Here is a 21,062-nt window from a genome sequence, read left to right on the forward strand (position 1 = left end):
GGCCAGCTTCATATTTTTATATTCTTGCTGAAGGGACTTAGGGTAAATAGAGGGTCAATTTTTTATTTTTGAAGCAGAAGCCCACATAGGCAATCACTCAGCAGAGAACTTAGATGTTATGAGAGTGAAAAATGTTCCCTCAGCATAAGGTGTAGGGAACCTATTGGATTAAAAAGTATAATACCCTTTCTTTCTTGAAATAAGCCTAATCAATATATTTTACAGCACTTTACATTATCAATAATGAATCAAGCAATTGGCAAAGATTTTCCTGAGAGAGTTACAAACAGGCTGGAGTTGCAGCCCTGGGATGGGGTGGTATCTACAATGTTGTTCATTCTGCAAAATGCCTTTAGCACCTGCTAGGGGCCCACACCAGAGCATCAGTGGATGTTGTTACAGTTTGCTTGGGAAAACACTTAAAGATCTCTCCTGAAACAAGAATCAAAAAGTTCCCCAATGCAATGCTGAATTGCAAAGGGAGTGGAGATGCAATCTCCCTGAACTCAGGATTGTTCTGAAGTGGAGCTGACTCTTTTATTTATTCATTTTTTAACTGTTCAGTATTTTTTATTTAGTATTATACGTAAACCATGTCAAAATGCCTTTTGTTCATTGAAAGTTAACATTTCAAAGTGTATAATCAGTGGTTCACAGTATCATCGCATAGCTGTGCATTCATCACCACAATCAATTTTAAAACATTTTCATTATTCCAAAAAATTATTTTTAAAATGCAACATTTCACATATGGGGAATTTTAATTAGACTGACTCTTTTTTTTTTTTTTTTTAGGAGCAATTGGGATTTACTGCCTACTTTATTTATTTATTTATTTTTAATCTTCATTTTATTGAGACATATTCACATACCACGCAGTCATACAAAACAAATCGTACATTCGATTGTTCACAGTACCATTACATAGTTGTACATTCATCACCTGAATCAATCCCTGACACCTTCATTAGCACACACCCAAAGATAACAAGAATAATAATTAAAGTGAAAAAGAGCAATTGAAGTAAAAAAGAACACTGGGTACCTTTGTCTGTCTGTTTGTTTCCTTCCCGTATTTTTCTACTCATCCATCCATAAACTAGACAAAGTGGAGTGTGGTCCTTATGGCTTTCCCAATCCCATTTAGACTGACTCTTTTAAAGAGATAAGAAGAAGAATGAAGGGTGGCTTCTCTGGCTCTCATTGTGAGTAACAAATGGAGGAGTTGGCTTCAGGGAGAAGCAGATGGAGTTCCCCTATGGTAACAAAAGGAAAGGTGGAGTAATTGGGCACCAATGCTGGTGGATGGATGATGGGAGTGTGTGGATTCCATTTTATCAATGAAATAGGAAAGTCACTGGTTAAGATTAAAGGTGTGACAGAAGATGCTGGAGGTATGAGGAGAAAGGTGAGGCATCAAATAGTTATCCATCATACCCCTTCACCTATCCCTAGTACCCCAATTTTCAATATTAAATAGAAACCATTGAAGAAGAATTCATGACAAGATGAATGAGAGAGGAATGTCAGATGGGACAGACATGTCAGGCAAACAGTGCCAAAGCCCAGTAGAGATTCTACTAAGTATCATGGGGCTGAAAGGGAGCTCTGTTCATGTCACTTAAAATCTTGGTAGCAAAATCTCTTCCATCTTTGTATCCATCTCAGTGCCCCCAAAGACATCAGCTTAGGTTTGGGGGTAGGAGTTGGAACAGAAGCTCCTTTCCTGTCTAGAATGTCTGCTTGAGAGTATTCTGAACCAATTTTGTCTGATAAGCAACAAGGGATTATGAAAATTGAAGAGACTCACTATGAGTCCAAAGTTATCTTCCTTCCTTCCAGGGATCCAAGTAGAGAAACCAGAAATAGAATTTCTAGCTGCTGAGTTAGGAGCATGATGTGGCAATCAACTGTACAGGAGGGAACACTGGGTGTTTCGATTCAGTGAGAGTATGTGAGAAGTCTCTCTCTTGGTTCAGTTTGCTCAGTGAAGTAGAGAAAAAGACTATTACCTGAGGGACAGATTGCTGGAGGAGGTTTAGAAGAGAAAGTGTGAAATAGTTATAGTGAAAGACTGAATGGTCTAGGCAAAGTAGTGTGATCACTACTTAAGGGTCCACTTTAGGCTAATGGTTGTGAATCTAATGTAAAACCAATAAAAAAGGTGCAGGCATAGAATAGGTGGACTGAATTTAAGTAATGTTGTGATTTCAAACAAGCAAATTATATGTGTGTGTGTGTGTGTGTGTGTGTATACACACATATACATGTATATGCTATGGAAAAATGAGGGGGTATAATGGGAAGAATTGGCAAGTATAGCTTACACTGAAATAATCTAAGAATTCTAACACTGAAAGACAAGTGGATAACTATAGTATTTCACACTTCTCTCTTCTCATACCTCCAACATTCTCTCTCTCTACACAAACATCTATACACACACACTCACTATATATGTATAGTGAAATTACGTATCAGATAATATATCAAAACTATGTGTAAGAAAAGGGAAACTAAGAACATATATTTCTTTTTTCTTATATTCACATGAAAGCAACTACTGGAAGGATGGCCCCAAATAATATACATGTTTACTTACACAAATGGTTACAAATTAGAGAATAGGAAGAAGAGGTGGACAGGGGTTGGGGTCATAGAGAAAACTCTCAAAATATATTGCTTTAAGAATTAGTAGACTTTATGTTTTAGAGTGGTTTTAGGTCTACAGAAAAATTGAGCAGATAGCACAGAGACTTCCCATATACTCCCTCTACCCCAATTATTAAAATCTTGCATTCATGTGGTACATTTGTTATAACAGATGAACTAATAGCGATACTGATGATTAGGGCTCTGGGCTACCACCAGGGAAAAGGACTACCACTTCCAGAACTGCAAAGGTATGCTGGTCACCAGGAGTATGAACCCGAACACTTCTGTCAACTTCGGGTACCATGGTCTCATAGCTGGCAAAGAAGACACAACACACATAAGCATTGGTTGGAACAATTCTTTACTTGCATAGAAAACAGACAAAGCAAGGTCAGGTTCAGTAGTGGACATCGGTCTCCCGCAGCCAGCAGGTCCCTCCAGATAGCTGATGTAGGGCAATGATTTGCATGCATCCCTCTTGTGTGAGATGTGACAGAGCCCATTCCCTCCATCTGGGAGCAGATATGCTAGTGGGGTTGGCCAGGTGCCATATGTTACACACACTTAGGCACTACAAAGAAGTTCGCTGTGCACAGGAACAGGGGAGGATCACCCTATAAGGAAGAAGGACTTGGGCCAAGCATGCGCTCGCCTCCACACCTCCAAATAAGGGATTGTTCTGGACCCAAGCCTCTGATAAGAGCAAGCCTGGTGAGGGGTGGTGATCATGCATGGCTGCTTCCCAACAGATACATGATTAGTAACTAAAGTCTGTAGTTTATACTGGGGTTCACTTTCTGTGTTGTGTTCTGTGTTTTGACAAATATATAATGTCATGTATCCACCACAGTAGTATCATACAGAAAAGATTCACCACCCTAAAAATCTTCTGTGCTCTACCTATTCATTCATTCCTCCCACTGCCAAACCCCTAGCAATCTTTTAACTGTCTCTATACTTTGCCTTTTCCAGAGTGTCATTAGATTTGGAATAATATAGTATGCAGGCTTTTCTGCTTAGCAATATGCACTTAAGTTCCCTCCATGTCTTTTTTTGTGGTTTGATAGCTCATTTCTTTTTAAGCAGTTTTATTGAGTTACAGTCACATATCATACAATCCATCCAAATTGTACAATCAATGGCTTTTAGTATTATCACAGAGTTGTGCATTCATCACCAGAATCGTTTTAGAACATTTTCATGACTCCAAAGAGAAAAACCTCATGCCCCTCAGCAGTCACCTCTCAATTCCTCTATCCTTCCCTAGTCCTATATAAACGCTAATCTAATTATGTTTCTATAAATTTATTTATATTTGCATTTGATATAAATAGAATCATACCATATGTAGTACTTTGTGTCTAGTTTCCTTACTTAGCATAATGTTTTTAAAAAAATTGTAGGTTTACGGAAAAGTCATGTAAAAAACACAATGTTCCCATATAACCCCTTATTATTGACACTTTTCAACAGTGTGGTACCTCATTTTAGATCATGAAAAATTTAAAATATCCCTATGTACTCCAATGACTATCTTCTTAGACCTGTAAGACTCTAATGTCATATAAAGTTGGGAATCACCTTGATAATTATTAATTGGGGGCTTCTGGAATGAGTGTTTGCAAGTTGATTTGATTGTTCTCAGGAAGTCTGGTACCCAAACTGTGTGTCAATGAAGGAATGTCATTGTATAAACTATTTGGTAAAAATTTTTCTTTGGCTCACATTTGCTTACACAGATGTGTGTGCATGCATATATATGTGTGTGTATGTTTATGTATATATGTGTATATAAGCATATGTCTATATGTATGTGTATATATTTATTTAAACTCATTTATTTATTCATGGGGCTTGTGGACACCTGTATGTGCTCAGGATGCTGCAGCATGCATTTTATGTCTTGAATCTCATTAACCCCATAAAGAAGGTTTCATTATCCCTAATTTATGTAATAAAATTGAGGCTTAAGAGGTACATAGAGTAAATGGCAAAATCTACATTTAAGGTGAGATTTTTCTGATGCTCCTTTGGGGAACCACATTCCCTCCCAACAGGCAGGCCCCCACTCATAGAAACTGAAGGAGGACCAGGAGGAGGATGAGTTCGGGTGACTACAGGCTGGCTCTGAGGGGGTGGTGGGAGATAACGTCATCCATGGGTGGCACCTGAGGTCTGGTTGTTGGGAGAGACATCAGGTGTGGCAGGGAATCAGGTCTGGGGAAGGAAACAGTCTCTGTGAAAGAATGCATGGGGCAGTATGTGGGTGATGATTGAAACTACTGGGTTAAGTGATGTTTCCACAAGGTAGTCAGAGGAGAAAAAAGCCAAGGATACACTTGGGAATTATTTAACCTAAAAGACAAGCCATGGAGTGATTGAAAAAGCAGAAGAAGAACTGGGGAAGAAGACTACTGGGAAAGCTAAGGGAAGGAAGAATTTCTTTTCTTTCAGAAAATGTAATGAATGACAACGAAAGCAGAAGCCAGTGTGACAAACACCATATATTCATCACCCAGAGTTGGTGATTATAAACACTTTGTCCCATATGCTTTATCTTTTTAAATCTGAGGTACAATCTACAAAACAGTAAGGTGACAGATATTATATTTAATGAATTTTTACCATGCTGAATGTAACCACCACCTAGATCAAGATATTTCTGCTTATTTTATCACTTTTATTTTTTTAATAAATGAAACAAAACAATAAAGGTGAAATCATAGTCCCCTTTCTTCTCATTCCCAGTTCCGTTTTCCTATCTACAAGCCAGCCATTTTGAAGAATTTGGAGAGAATCTTAATGAAGAATTCCAAGACATTTTTTTTTTCCAGCTATGAAATACTGTAGAAAGATACAGGATGATGAAGCTAGAGAAGAGGCATTAAATTTGCTACATCGTGGGTGACCCTTTGCTGACCCTTGAGGGAACAGAAGCCTGAGGTGTTAGAAAGTGCAGATGCAAAGATGGGTGTGAATAAAGGAAAGGACCACAGAAGGCACAATGGTTTAGGAAGGGGATTTTCTTTCTTACTTCTTCTTCTTTTCTTTCTTTGTTTGGAAGAGGGAGCAGAGAAGCCATTTGAGATAAAGAGATGTCAGATATGAGGGAGGGTGTAATTGATGCAGCAAAATCTTGGAACAATGGGAGAAGGGGTGATGAAGGGAATAGGCAGGTGGGTTAGCCTTGAAAATGAGCCAGAATGCCTTCATTCAAGGCAGGAAAGAGAAAAGTTGGATAGAGATAAAGACAAAAATTGCAACAGGAGTAAAGTTAGGGTTAGGAAGTGGAAGAGTAGAAATGAGGAGTTAACTTCAAATAGCCCTGAACTGTCAGTAACACAGGGAGGGGGCATTTGCTGAGAAGAGCCAGGCAGCTCAGATAATGGCTTTTTGTACTAAGAGCTGATCGTTTTTGTTTTTATAGTAGCAGTTTCATAAAGGCCATATTTATTATTTTGGTCAGTAGAATTTCAATTTAAAATGAAAAGTGATATGTTTTACATTATTTTTATATTAAAACATTTAATCTGTATATTAAAAATGTAAACTGTGAGACAGAACTAGTAGGGTCAGTTATTAATAATCAGTTTAGGAGTATGAGTAATTTATTACATCTTCATGCATATTTAAATGCATTTGATCAGTGACCTTTACTCATATGCTTACTGTGCAAGAGAGTAAGTTTGAAAACACAGTTGTGTAAAAATCAAGGAAATATATTGATCATACATTAAAATAAAGATCTATAAACTATTATGGCTGAAATCACTAGATCTGTCTTGAATCCAGACCATCCTTTGGCCTTGGTGCCCATAAGGCATTTCAGTAAGATTCCTATTTCTGTTACTGCCATATGTATCCTTTACATAAACCCCAGTCCCTTCAAACAAATGAATGAATGAACAATCAAAGGACAAAGAGTCTATTAGTGTGCTTACTCTATTGCACAATGAATAATAAGCTAACAGCTAACAAAATAAAATTAATTAAAAAATTGCAAATAGATAATAAATTCATTAATGTGCTAAAAACTAAAAAATGATAATAGGGCAAAAATGTTGGCTGCATCTCTTTTTCTATCTATCCTGTTTCAATATTTTCACCTAGACCCACTTCCCACATGCATCCCCAGTCAGATAATGTTTATTGTTTCTGGTATATACTTCCAGAGTTTCTTTATGCTAAATACAAACAAATATGAATTTATTGGTTCTTATTCTGCTCCTAACTCCAAAGATAGCATATTTTTCTGTATCTTTCTTTTATTCCCCCTTAACAGTCTATTTCGTAGATCTTTCCATATTAGCACATTAAGAGCTCTTTTAGTTTTTTTAAATTTAATTTTATTGAGATTGTTCACATACCATACAATTATCCAAATATCCAAAGTGCACAATCAATACAATCAATTACCCATGGTATCATTATACAGCTGTGCATCCATCACCACAATTGATTTGTTTTCAATTTTTAGAACATTTTCATTACTCCAGAAAGGAAATAAAGACAAAAAAAGAAAACTTGAATCCTCCCATACCCCTAACCAGCCCCCTCCATTATTGACTCATAGTATTGGTATAGTACATTAGTTACAATTGATGAAAGAATGTTAAAATACTACTAACTGTAGTATATAGTTTACAATAGGTATATATTTTTCCATATATACCCCTCTATTTTTAACTTCTAGTTATAGTGTCATACATCTGTTCTAGTTCATGAAAGGGATTTCTAATATTTGTACAGTTAATCGCGGACATTGTCCAATGTAAGATTCATTCCCATATACATTCCTATCTTTTAACCTCCAACTTTCCTTCTGGTGACATAGATGACTCTAAGCTTCCCCTTTCCACCACATTCACACACCTTTCAGCACTGTTAGTTATTTCCACAATAATGTGCTACCATCACTTCTGTCCGTTTCCAAATACTTAAGTTCAACCTAGTTGAATATTCTGCTCATAATAAGCAGCCACTCCCCATTCTTTAGCCTTGTTCTATATCCTGGTAACTTATATTTCATGTCTATGAGTTTACATATTATAATTAGTTCATATCAGTGAGACCCTGCAATGTTTGCCCTTATGTGTCTGACTTATTTCACTCAGTATAATGCCCTCAAGTTTTCTTCATCAACCTGTTTTTTTTAAGATAGTTTGTTTACCTACTGTGCCGTTTTGAATGTATTATGTCCCCCAGAAAAAGCCATATTCTTTGATGCAATCTTGTGGGGCAGACATAATAGTGGGGATTAAGTTGGAACATTTGGATTAGGTTGCTTGCACGGAGATGCGCCCCACCCAACTGTAGATGATAACTGATGGGATATTTCCATGGAGGCGTGGCCCCACCCATTCAGGGTGGACCTTGAGCAGTGGAGCCATATAAACATGCTGACTCAAAGAGAAAAACTCAGTGCAGTTGTGAGTGACGTTTTGAAGAGGAGCAAGCTTGCTAGAGAGGAACGTCCTGGGAGAAAGCCATTTTGAAACCAGAACTTTGGAGCAGACGCAAGCCACGTGCCTTCCCAGCTAACAGAGGTTTTCTGGACGCCATTGGCCATCCTCCAGTGAAGGTACCTGATTACTGATGTGTTACCTTGGACACTTTATGGCCTTAAGACTGTAACTGTGTAGCCAAATAAACCCCCTTTTTATAAAAGCCAATCCATCTCTGGTGTTTTGCATTCTGCAGCATTAGCAAACTAGAACACCCACGATACTTTCCGTCCTAAGTAAACAATTGATGGTTCCCTGTATAGTCACGTATTTATGTATTCACCACCATCACCACTATCTATATAAGGACATCCATTTCTTCCACAAAGAAGGAGGAAGATCAAAGAAGGGAGTGAGACAAAAGAAAAAGAAAAATAAAGAAAGAAAAAAAACCCATGACAGCTAAAAAGCAACAAAAGGAAAGATAAAATTAACCTAAAGTAGAATAAAAGAGTCAGACAAGATCACCAATACCAAGAGTCCCATACCCCTCCCTTATGTCCCCCTCTTATAGGCATTCAGCTTTGGTATACTGCCTTTGTTGCATTAAAGGAAGCATAATAAAATGTTTCTGTTAACTATAGTCTCTAGTTTGTATTGATTGTATTTTTTCCCCAATACCACCCTATTTTTAACACCTTGCAAGGTTGACATTCATTTGTTCTCCCTCATGTAAAAACATATTTGTACATTTTATCACAGTTGTTGAGCACTCTAGGTTTCACTGAGATATACAGTCCCAGTCTTTATCTTTCCTCTATCCTTCTGGTATCTCCTACTCACAGTCATCTTTTGGGTGTTTTAGAACACCCAAAATTGTGTTCTAAACCTCTCACTCCTGTCTTTTCCTATTTGTCTGTAGTGCTCCCTTTAGTATTTCCTGTAGAGCAGGTATCTTGTTCACAAACTCTCTCATTGTCTGTTTGTCAGAGAATATTTTAAACTCTCCCTCATATATATTTTTTAAATTCAATTTTGTTGAGATATATTCACATACCTTGCAGTCATACAAAGTGTAAAATCAATTGTTCACAGTACAATTATATAGTTGTGCGTTCATCACCAAAATTAATTTTTGAACATTTTGATTACCACACACACAAAAATAATAAGAATAAAAATTAAAGTGAAAAAGAACAATTAAAGTAAAAAAGAACACTGGGTGCTGTATTAGTTAGGGTTCTCTAGGGAAACAGAATCAATGAGAGGTATCTATGACTATAAAATTTATAAAAGTGACTCATGCACCTGTGGGTATGCATGAGTCCAAATTGTGTAGGGCAGTCGGCAAACTGTCAACTCCAAGCAATATGTCTGATGAACCCCTCAGGAAATGAACTGGCAACTTCAACGAACTCCTCAGGAAATGAACTGGCAACTTTGACCAACTCCTCAGGAAATGTTTGCTGGGCAGCTGAAGAAGTGAAGATCCTCTATCTGTCTCACATACAAGTCTTCAACTGATTAATTGGATTAAATCCAGCCAATTGCATTCTCTCATTGTGCAAGACATGCCCTTTGGTGAACCATCAGTCACACCTGCAGCCAATTGACTGATAATTTAATAAACCAGCCTGTTGGTTTATTAACCAGCCACAAACATCCTCGCAGCAATTGTTAGGCCCATGCTTGCTTGACCAGACAGCTGGGTACTATCACCTGGCCAAGTTGACACATGAACATAACCATCACAGTCCACCCCTTGTCAACTTGGCAGTTATACACATTGCCTAAAACCGTACTTTATCTCTAAGTAGATTACAATAACAGACATATATTTTGCCTAACAATACTCTGCTGTGCAGTGTACAACTGGAAACACACTAACTCTCTCCAGAATAGGGTGCAAGTCCTTGGGTGACATTAGCTCTTAACATTGATTTCCTTTAGCTTAAATACAGCAAAATGAACAGTACAGGTTATGCCATATGACAAGGGGATAAGACAGAGAAGAAAGAAAGGATATTTGCTTTACAGACAAATACAAACATACTCGTAACAAAACAAGGAAGAAATATTCATGCCATCATAGTCCTCATTTCCATAACTGGTCATGTGGCCATAGTTCATATTTATCACTACATTCTTCCGCTACCCATTCCATGTTCCCTTTACCCTCAGCAAGCACTTCAGCTGGCCATGGTTCTTTGCCTGGTGGGGTGACAAACCTTCATTCCTGAAGTTTCTTGGGATTGGTAGTCCTGCCTGGATTGGGTTGTTGCAGTTTTCCATTGATTTTAATCACAGGGCATGGTAGTACTAAGAGACACCGTATGGATCTCCTGTGTTCCAGGAAAACTCTTCTTTACTTCCATTGTGTAGTTGCAGTGCTATTTCCCCCGATAGTCAGGATCAATCACCCCAGCCAGTAAAGTAATCCCCTTCATTGCCTGTTGATTCAGAGGCATAAGAAGGCCAAAGTGGCCAGGTGGCAGTCTTAACTTCCAGTTCATTGGGATTATTGTTGTGTTTCCTGGTGGAAGCACTCTTCCTTCTGGAACAAAGACTTGTAGACCAGCAGAGCTTAAGCTTGCAGGGACAGGAAGCAAAAATTTACCTAGTGGATCACTAGGAGTGTTAGTGACTGGTGCCACGCCTATTTCCACCCCTTGATTCCTGGACCCATGAATCCTGGCTATGGGAGAAACAGCACCATAGAGTGGATGCTGATTCAGAGCATACACAGCCTCCTGGAGAACACTGCCCCAGCCCTGCAAGGTATTGCCACCTAGTTGGTGCTGTAATTGAGTCTTCAGCAGGCCATTCCACCGTTCTATCAACCCAGCTGCCTCTGGATGATGGGAAACATGGTAAGACCACAGAATTCCATAAGCATGTGCCCATTCCCGCACTTCATTTGCTGTGAAGTGGGTTCTTTGGTCTGAAGCAATGCTGTGTGGAATACCATGATGGTGGATAAGGCATTCTGTGAGTCCATGGATGGTAGTTTTGGCAGAAGCATGTTGTGCAGGGAAGGCAAACCCATATCTGGAGTATGTGTCTATTCCAGTAAGAACAAATCGCTGCCCCTTCCATGATGGAAGTGGTCCAATGTAATCACCTGCCACCAGGTAGCAGGCTGATCACCTTGGGGAATGGCGCCGTATTGGGGACTGAGTGTGGGTCTCTGCTGCTGGCAGACTGGACACTCAGCAGTGGCTGTGGCCAGGTCAGCCCTGGTGAGTGGAAGTCCATATTGCTGAGCCCATGCATAACCTCCATCCCGACCACCATGACCACTTTGTTCAATGACAGAAATTGCTGGGGAAAGAGGCTGATTGGTATCCACCAAATGGGTCATTTTATCCACTTGGTTATTAAAATCTTCTTCTGCTGAAGTCACCCTTGGGTGAGCATTCACATGGGACACAAATATCTTCATGCTTTTTTCCCACTTAGAAAGGTCTATCCACATACCCCTTACCCAGACTTCTTTGTCACCAATCTTCCAATCATGTTCCCTCCAAGTCCCTGAGCATCCAGCCAAACCATTAGCAACAGCCCATGAATCAGTATACAAACGCACCTCTGGCCAGTTCTCCTTCCAAGCAAAGTGAACAACCAGGTGCACTGCTTGAAGTTCTGCCCACTGGGAGGATTTTCCCTTACCACTGTCCTTCAGGGACATCCCAGAAAGGGGCTGCAGTGCTGCAGCTGTCCACTTTCGGGTGGTGCCTGCATATCGTGCAGAACCATCTGTAAACCAGGCCCAAGTTTTCTCTTCCTCAGTTAACTGATTGTGAGGAACTCCCCAAGATGCCATAGCTGTGGGCTGGGAAAGAGAAGGTAAGGTGGAAGGAGTGGGGGCCATGGGCATTTGGGCCACTTCTTCATGTAACTTACATGTACCTTCAGGACCTGCTCGAGCTCTATCTTGTATATACCATTTCCATTTTATCATGGAGTGCTGCTGTGCACGCCCAACTTTATGGCTTGGTGGGTCAGACAACACCCAGCTCATGATAGGTAACTCAGGTCTCATGGTAACTTGGTGGCCTATGGTTAAGCGTTCTGTCTCTACTAAGGCCCAGTAGCAGAACAACAGCTGTTTCTCAAATGGAGAGTAGTTATCTGCAGAGGATGGTAACGCTTCACTCCAAAATCCTAAGGGCCTGCATTGTGATTCTCCTATAGGAGCCTGCCAAAGTCTCCAAACAGCATTTCTGTTTGCCACTGATACTTCCAGCACCATTGAGTCAACTGGATCATATGGTCCAAGTGGCAGAGCACCTTGCACAGCAGGTTGGACCTGTCACAGAGCCTCATCTTGTTCCGGTCCCCACTCAAGACTAGAAGCTTTTCTGGTCACTCAGTAAATGGGCTGTAGTAGCACACCTAGATGAGGAATATGTTGTCTCCAAAATCCAAAGAGGCCAACTAAGCATTGTGTCTCTTTTTTGATCATAGGCGGGGCCAGATGCAACAGCTTATCCTTCACCTTAGAAGGAATATCTCCAGAGGCCCCACACCACTGGACACCTAGAAATTTTACTGAGGTGAAAGGTCCCTGTATTTTTGTTGGATTTATCTCCCATCCTCTGCCATGCAAATACCTTACCAACAAATCTATAGTAGTTGCTACTTCTTGCTTGCTAGATCCAATCAACATGATATCATCAATATAATGGACAAGTGTAATGTCTTGTGGGAGGGAGAAAAAATCAAGATCCCTGTGGACAATATTATGATATAGGGCTGGAGAGTTGATATAACCCTGAGGTAGCACAGTGAATGTAAACTGCTGGCCTTGCCAGCTGAATGCAAACTGTTTCTGGTGGTCCTTACTAACAGCAATTGAGAAAAAGGGATTTGCCAGATCAATAGTTGCATACCAGGGGATGTGCTGATTTGCTCAAGCAATGATACCACATCTGGACCAGCAGCTGCAATTGGAGTCACCACCTAGTTAAGCTTACAATAATCCACTGTCATCCTCCAAGACCTGTCTGTTTTCTGCACAGGCCAAATAGGAGAGTTGAATGGGGATGTGGTGGGAATTACCACCCCTGCATCCTTCAAGTCCTTAAGAGTGGCATTAATCTCTGCAATCCCACCAGGAATCCAGTATTGCTTCTGGTTTACTATTTTGCTAGGCAGGGGTAGTTCTAGTGGCTTCCACTTGGCCTTTCCCACCATAATAGCCTTCATTCCACAAGTCAGGGAACCAATGTGAGGATTCTGCCAGTTGCTGAGTATGTCTATTCCAATTATGCATTCCGGCACTGGGGAAATAACCACAGAATGGGTCTGGGGACCCACTGGACCCACTGTGAGATGGACCCGAGCCAAAACTCCATCAATCACCTGACCTCCATAAGCCCCAACTCTGACTGGTAGACCAGAGTAACGTTTTGGGTCTCTGGGAATTAATGTCACTTCTGAACCAGTGTCTAATAATCCATAAAATATCTGATCATTTCCTTTTCCCCAATGCATAGTTACCCTGGTAAAAGGCTATAGGTCCCCCTGGGGAAGGCTGGGAAGAAGGTTAACAGTATACATTTTTGACAGCATAACAGGGTCCTTCCCCAAGGGTACCTGACCTTCCCTTCATTCAAGGGGCTTTGGATCTGTAAACTGTCTCAACTCCGGGAATTGATTAAGGGGCCATGACTCTCTGTTTTTGTAATTCAGGGGAGACTTTTGTTGATTTGACCTAGAATTCTTCTGCCTATATAGTTCAGGCAAGAATTTAGTCGATTGTCCATCTATTTTACTACTTGGTACTCCATGATCCACTAGTCCATGCCATAAGTCTCTGTGAGTCATATTATTTTGATTGCTGCTTTGAGCCTGTTTTCCATTATGGTAGCCATGCCCACCTTGACTGTGGCAATTTAACTGCAGCCACTTGGCTTCTGCTGACTCGGGACCCAATTATCCCCATTGTGTTTAAGGATTCCAGCTCAGTGACAGCAGTTCCTACAGTAATGTCTGACCTACAGAGAAGGGTGACTACAGAGCTCTTCAGGGATGATGGAGCTAGCCTCACAAATTTATTCCTCACAGTCCTGGTAAAAGGTGTGTCCTCTGGGCATTCCAGGAGTGTGTGAGCAGGTCTTCCATGATAAATCCACTCTAACATTCCAATCTCTCTAAGCTTTTGAATCCCCTCCTCTGCATTATACCAGGGCAGTTCTGGCATTTCAACATCCAGTAATGCCAGCCACCTTTTAATCCATGTTTCAGCCAACAACCCAAAAAACTGTTAACGCCCTTTCTAACCCCTCAAACTACAATATTATATGCAGAATCTCTGCTTAGTGGACCCATATCAGTAAATTCAGTAAATTCAGCCTGATCCAACCTTATATTCCTTCCACCATTATCCCACACCCTTAATATCCATTCCCACACATATTCCCCTGGTTTCTGTCTGTATAAGTTAGAAAACTCATACAGTTTTTTTGGAGTATCATGAACTTCCTCATGGGTCACACTTTGTACCTCACCCTCCGGGGTCTGTCAGGACTTTAGTCTAGTTATAGATCTTAAAGCAAAGACTGGTGGTGGGGGTGGGTTATGAAAAGATTAGAATTATCCCTCAAGCCATTTACCTCAGGACATTCTACTGCATTTTCATCTCTTAAAACAGGATTAATCTCTCCAGACAGAGGAGTGAGGGCTGCTTCCTCAGGGGAAGTGATTACAGGATTAGCAGGCACTGAAGGGTTAACCTCTTTAGGTGGGGGTTGGATGGCAGGCTCCTTAGGGCAGACTGGAGGTGGGGAAGCTGTTTCCTCAGGACAGCCCTCTACAGGTAAATCTAACAATGACTCAGCAGAATCCAGGGTTCCAATGTCCTCACTGCCATTATTATCAATCCATATGTCCTCATCCCAAGTTTCGGGATCCCATTCTTTTCCAATCAATGCTTTTACTTTAACAGTAGATACCCTGAGAAGTTGAGATTTTAGTTTACATTTTAAATCTGCTACTCACACAATGAGAGTCTGCATCTGGTTTTAGAAAACTCAAGTCTGTGGGTATAGGAAATAAGATTTTCTTTCAGGGCACACATAGAAACCTTTACATCTGTCATATGGTGTTTAAGTTTTGAATTTGAAGCCTTTAGCTCATCCCTTCCTCTTACAACTTTGTCCAAGGTATCTAAGAGCAGCCAGCCTCTTAATTCTGCAAAACTCTGTGAAAGTGTCAAAAACACTGTCACCCAGATCCTTGCTTCGTGCAAGAGTATGATTAGGAGAATCAAATGGTGCTATTTTGCGTATCTCCTTTGCCAACTCATGCCATGGACTGTCAGTGCCCTCTTGATTATTGGAAATAGAGTCATTAGTGCCTTTGAATCTAATCAGAGTACAAAACAAATTGTAAAAGCCCAGTTTAAGATTCTGTTTCTCAAGAACCACTCCTGGTACCAAGTTGTATTAGTTAGGGTTCTCTAGGGAAACAGAATCAATGAGAGGTATCTATGAATATAAGATTTATAAAAGTGACTCATGCACCTGTGGGTAGTCAGCAAACTGTCAACTCCAAGGAAGATGTCCGATGAACTCCTCAGGAAATGAACCAGCAACTTCAATGAACTCCTCAGGAAGTGCTTTGCTGGGCAGCTGAAGAAGTGAAGGTCCTCTATCTGTCTCGCTTATAAGTCTTCAGCTGATTAATTGGATTAAATCCAGCCAATTGCATTCTCTCACTGTGGAAGACACACCCTTTGTTGAGTCATCAGTCACAGCCAATTGACTGATAATTTAATAAACCAGCCTGTTGGTTTACTAACCAGCCACAAACATCCTCACAGCAATTGTTATGCCAGTGCTTGCTTGACCAGACAGCTGGGTACTATCACCTGGCCAAGTTGACACATGAACCTAACCATCACAGGTGCCTTTTTTTTTTTGCCCCCATTTTTCTACTCATCCATCCATACACCATACACTGGGCAAAGAGGAGTATGGTCCATATGGCTTTCCCAATCACACTGTCACCCCTCATAAGCTACATATTTATACAATTGTCTTCAAGATTCAAGGGTTCTGGGTTGTAGTTTGATAGTTTCAGGTATTCACTGTTAGCTATTCCAATTCACCCAGTGTTTCCTTTATAGCCTTCATCTCTTTTGCCATATTTTCCCTGAACTCATTGATTTGGTTTTTGATTTGATTTGGCATATTTCTTTGAAAAATCTTTAATAAATTGTTTCATTAAAGGGAAAAAGGGTTATCTGTATTGTGCATAAGAGTGCCCACCGGAATGACCTCTCAGCTCCTTTTGGAATCTCTCTGCCACTGAAACTTATTTCATTTCCTTTTACATCCCCCTTTTGGTCAAGAAGATGTTCTGCATCCCATGATGCCGGGTCTAGATTCCTCCCTGGGAGTCATATTCCACGTTGCCGTCTCCCTCATATTTGAAGGACAGTTTTACCAGATATAGGATTCTTGGTTGATGGTTTTTCTCTTTCAGTATCTTAAAAATATCACATCATTGCCTTCTTGCTTCCATGGTTTCTACTGAGAAATCCACACATAGTCTTATCAAGCTTCCTTTGTATGTGATGGATCACTTTTGTTTTGCTGCTTTCAGGATTCTCTCTTTGTCTTGGATGTTTGATAATCTGATTATTAAGTGACTTGTCACAGATCTATTCAGATCTATTCTTTTTGGGGTATGCATTGCTTCTTGGATCTGTAATTTTATATCTTTCTTTTTTTTTTTTTTCATTTTTATTGAGATTGTTCAGATACCATACAATTATCCAAAGATCCAAAGTGTACAATCACTTGCCCCTGGGTACCCTCATACAGCTGTGCATCCATCACACTTAATTTTTGTTCAATTTTTAGAAACTTTTCATTACTCCAGACAAGAAATAAAGTGAAAGATGAAAAAAGAAAAAAAGAAAAGGAGAAGCCCCGCCCCCGAGACCCCGCCTCGCGTTAGGTTGAGGCCGCCCCACTCCCCGCAGCGGTCGCAATCGCTGTTGGGGCATCCTCCTCGGCTTGGGAGACCCGGCACATCCTTCTCTTCCTTTCTGAAGAGGGACCGCCGTTCAAGAGGAAAGTCCATGGAGAAGGAGGAAGGAAGGGCTGACGAACGGAGTGTTCTTAAGGACTGCGACGACGGGGCACCCTCGGCCTCTAGGCGGTGCGCGCTTCCGCCTCGGTAGCTGCCATGGCCGCCCGGGCACGTGACTTCGGCTCGCCCCGGCCTGGTTTCCGGTAGCATTAGGTTAATAGCCCCGCTTTCCCGACTTTCTCTTTTTCTTGCTGCAGGCTTGGAGATTCCCTCTCTTCCTTCAGGAAGACTGCTGTACGGACTCTGAGAAATCCAACAACATCTGGGGAAAATGACCCATTGGTTTCATAGGAACCCATTAAAAGCCACAGCTCCTGTCTCTTTTAACTACTATGGTATGGCTGCAGGTCCTGCTGCTTCAAAAATTTGCAATGATTTGAGAACATCCAGGGCACGATTGCTTGAACTGTTCACTGATTTGAGCTGTAATCCAGAAATGATGAAGAATGCAGCAGATTCATATTTTTCACTTTTACAAGGGTTCATAAATTCATTGGATGAATCTACCCAAGAAAGCAAGTTACGATATATTCAGAATTTCAAATGGACTGATACATTACTAGGACAGATTCCAAGTTCCCAGCAGGATGCTGTTTTTGAATTAATTTCCATGGGATTTAATGTTGCTTTGTGGTATACCAAATATGCTTCAAGACTGGCTGGAAAAGAAAACATAACAGAAGATGAAGCAAAAGAAGTCCATCGAAGCTTAAAGATTGCAGCTGGGATTTTTAAACATTTAAAGGAAAGTCATATCCCCAAACTTATTACACCTGCAGAAAAGGGAAGGGATTTAGAGGCACGGCTCATAGAAGCTTATATCATCCAGTGTCAGGCTGAAGCTCAAGAAGTAACAATTGCTCGAGCAATTGAACTAAAACATGCTCCTGGACTAATTGCTGCACTGGCATATGAAACAGCCAATTTCTATCAAAAAGCTGATCATACTTTATCCAGTTTGGAGCCTGCATACTCTGTGAAATGGAGAAAATATCTTCATTTGAAAATGTGTTTCTACACAGCTTATGCTTACTGTTACCATGGTCAGACTTTGTTGGCCAGTGATAAATGTGGTGAAGCAATCAGGTCTCTCCAAGAAGCAGAAAAATTTTATGCAAAGGCAGAAGCATTATGCAAAGAATATGGAGAAACCAAAGGACCTGGACCAAGTGTCAAACCTTCAGGACACTTGTTCTTTAGGAAACTTGGAAGTCTTGTAAAGAATACCCTAGAAAAATGTCAACGAGAAAATGGATTTATTTACTTTCAAAAAATTCCAACAGAGGCTCCACAGCTGGAACTCAAAGCGAATTATGGTCTTGTAGAGCCTGTGCCTTTTGAATTTCCTCCTATAAGTGCACACTGGACACCAGAAACACTGGCTGCATTTGATCTCACCAAGAGACCCAAGGATGACAGTACCAAACCCAAACCAGAAGAAGAAGTAAAACCTGTGAAAGAACCAGATATCAAACCTCAAAAGGACACTGGGTGCTACATTTCCTAAAATACATTGATAAAATGTACACTTTGAATTTCTGTACTACTAGATAAGATAAACCATGGAACTTCAGATTTCTTAAAATGATTTCTTTGAAGACTATAAAATAATCTATTATATTCAGAGGGAATCTGCTTTCAGTTTATCTGCTCTTGACTTTTAATACAGTAGAGGTGTTTCATGCTTTGTTTCCAGGCTCTCCTTTTTAATTGGGACACCATTCTAAAGATTTTATTGTGCCTCTAAAGGGTGTATTTGGGGGCTGGGTCTTTTTTGAACTCTGCATAGTTTCAGGTTAAATTTTAGGTCAGAATCATGTAGTTTCAGATATGTTTTTCTATCTTCACAAAAAAGTTTATTTTCCTTCCTCTTATTTGATACTAGAAGAATGACAGGAATAGGTTTTTAACAGAGTGGTTTTTTCCCCTCATCATTATGTTAATTGTAGCACAGACTTGTTATGTTTTGGGTCATTTATTTTTCTGTTGGAAAGAAGTCGCTTGTGGTAAATGATCAGAAAATCACTCAAACCAAATCCCTTACATATAATAGAATGTATGATTTACTGGAAAATCAGCATTTGTAGGTATGTTGAAACCATATAAGGGCTTATTCCTATTCTTGTAGCCCTTTGCTTCATTTCAGTCTCAATAAACCTCCTATGAATTTTACAAGTACCTTTTTTAATAAGGTTTTTACTTAGAGGACAGAACTTTGTAACAGCTCTTAGTGTTTCTATATGAGGGAAGTCAAGATAAAAAAGTTTTTTGAAGATGTCAAATACTGCATGATGGAAAGAAAAAACTTTAAACTTAAGTGAGTTATGTTGTTCTGAATGGTAGCTCTCTACTTTTAAAAGAAGTTAGAGTAAAATGCTTTTGTTACCTAATTTACCCATACATTGTTTTTATATAGTTTTCTAACATAAATATCCTGTCAGGATTGTATTGCTTTAGGCCAAAGGCCGTAGCAAAGACTTAGTGAACAAACATAGATACAGATCATCTTTAAAATAGATTGTAATGTTTAAAACACAATTAGTTGAGTATATACGCATACTTAAATAGTAGACACATAATACTTTAACAAAAGTCACACATCTGTAGGTATATCTTCTTTTGATCTCTGGGGGCTGTAGCCAGTTTTCCTATTATAAGTGAGACACATGTTCACTTAATATAATTAAAATAGTAGTGTATGTCTGTTGAGGTGTTGAGGTGTATGTTTGTACTAGGTGTTGTGCTGAATGTTTATGTAGATAAATCCAGAATCTGCACAGCAACTCTTTGAAAAATAAGTACCGTTATCCTGAGTAAAATCTGCATAAAGTATTGATATCAGAATATTCACTTCATAATAAAGAATAGATTAATAGATTATACCTATCTGAATCAATATTGTGTTCAAATAAATCATTATTGAAACCACATATCTTGGTTTACACTCCTTAGGCTACATAGAATCAGTGAAGTTTTATTTTAAAATATGGAAATGCTGATTTCTCCGTACAAGTCACTTTTTAAATCTGAAACTGCATTTTCCAGAATAAGTGGAATAATAACAGAAATTTAGTTTATTTGACATCTATAGAAAATAATGTCTTATTCAATTTCACTGTATTTTGTGTAGTCCTTATTTAATAAAATAATTGATCCGTCTGCTGTATGCCATTTACTGCAAAACTTTAAACAATATTTGATGCCAGCTTATTGCTCTACCTATAGAACACATTTATCTTAAGTTACTAGTTCTTATTAACCTGGTTACTAAATTTTTACAATTGACATTTTGTGTATTACAATAGCACATATGAAATGGAAACAATGTTCATTGCTTCTGTAAATCTCAGTAAATACTGGTATTACTTTAATGATTGGCAGTTCTGACATGGGCAGATAATAAATAGCCTGTTGACTAGCCAGGGTGACACTATTTGATTAAAATATCCCATTATATAATAGTCTTTGAAATGGCATTGGAAATTTTGAGGACTTAACAAATGTAAAGAAGGTGCATGAAGGTTATAGTATAGAGAGATGTAACTATTTCTGCTAACTGTTGTATACATTTAATAATGAGTTATCTTTTTATTTATGAAAATAAATAATTTTACTTAAAATTTCATGACATTTTTGTTTTTTTGATAAATATCTTTACATTTACTATGCCAGTAACAGAGATAATACAATGCAAAATCATAATACTTCACAGTAACCATTAGAAATGACAGATACATTTGCATCAGTTGTTTTATGCAACAGGAATTCGTTTTTCAGCACTCCTTGACCTATTTGGCTTCTACTTATATTTGTTGATACCTCTCAACTCTTAATCTGAAAGTAGAATTTCACCTGGCCTTT

General features: G+C 39.4%; 1 protein-coding gene across 2 annotated transcripts; it reads left to right on the plus strand.

Annotated features, from left to right (window-relative positions):
• Nucleotides 1–17,056: 17,056 nt before the first annotated feature.
• LOC119506392 (BRO1 domain-containing protein BROX) lies at nucleotides 17,057–20,821 on the plus strand. Of its 2 annotated transcripts, none has more exons than XM_037799429.1 (2): nucleotides 17,057–17,288; nucleotides 17,399–20,821. In XM_037799429.1, exon 2 carries the CDS (start codon nucleotides 17,473–17,475, stop codon nucleotides 18,706–18,708), a length of 1,236 nt encoding a protein of 411 aa, XP_037655357.1. In that variant the 5' UTR covers nucleotides 17,057–17,288; nucleotides 17,399–17,472; the 3' UTR covers nucleotides 18,709–20,821. The 2 variants fall into 2 exon arrangements, with proteins under 2 accessions (XP_037655357.1, XP_037655355.1); XM_037799427.1 differs by having other exon boundaries at nucleotides 17,057–17,270.
• The last annotated feature ends 241 nt before the right edge of the window (nucleotides 20,822–21,062 follow it).

The sequence above is a fragment of the Choloepus didactylus genome, chromosome 11, assembly GCF_015220235.1.
Source record: "Choloepus didactylus isolate mChoDid1 chromosome 11, mChoDid1.pri, whole genome shotgun sequence".
Classification (NCBI taxonomy): Eukaryota; Metazoa; Chordata; class Mammalia; order Pilosa; family Megalonychidae; genus Choloepus; species Choloepus didactylus.

Bases quoted from the DNA above. Each gene is read 5' to 3' on its own strand.
- LOC119506392 (XM_037799429.1), top strand. From the start codon at position 17,473: ATGACCCATTGGTTTCATAGGAACCCATTAAAAGCCACAGCTCCTGTC.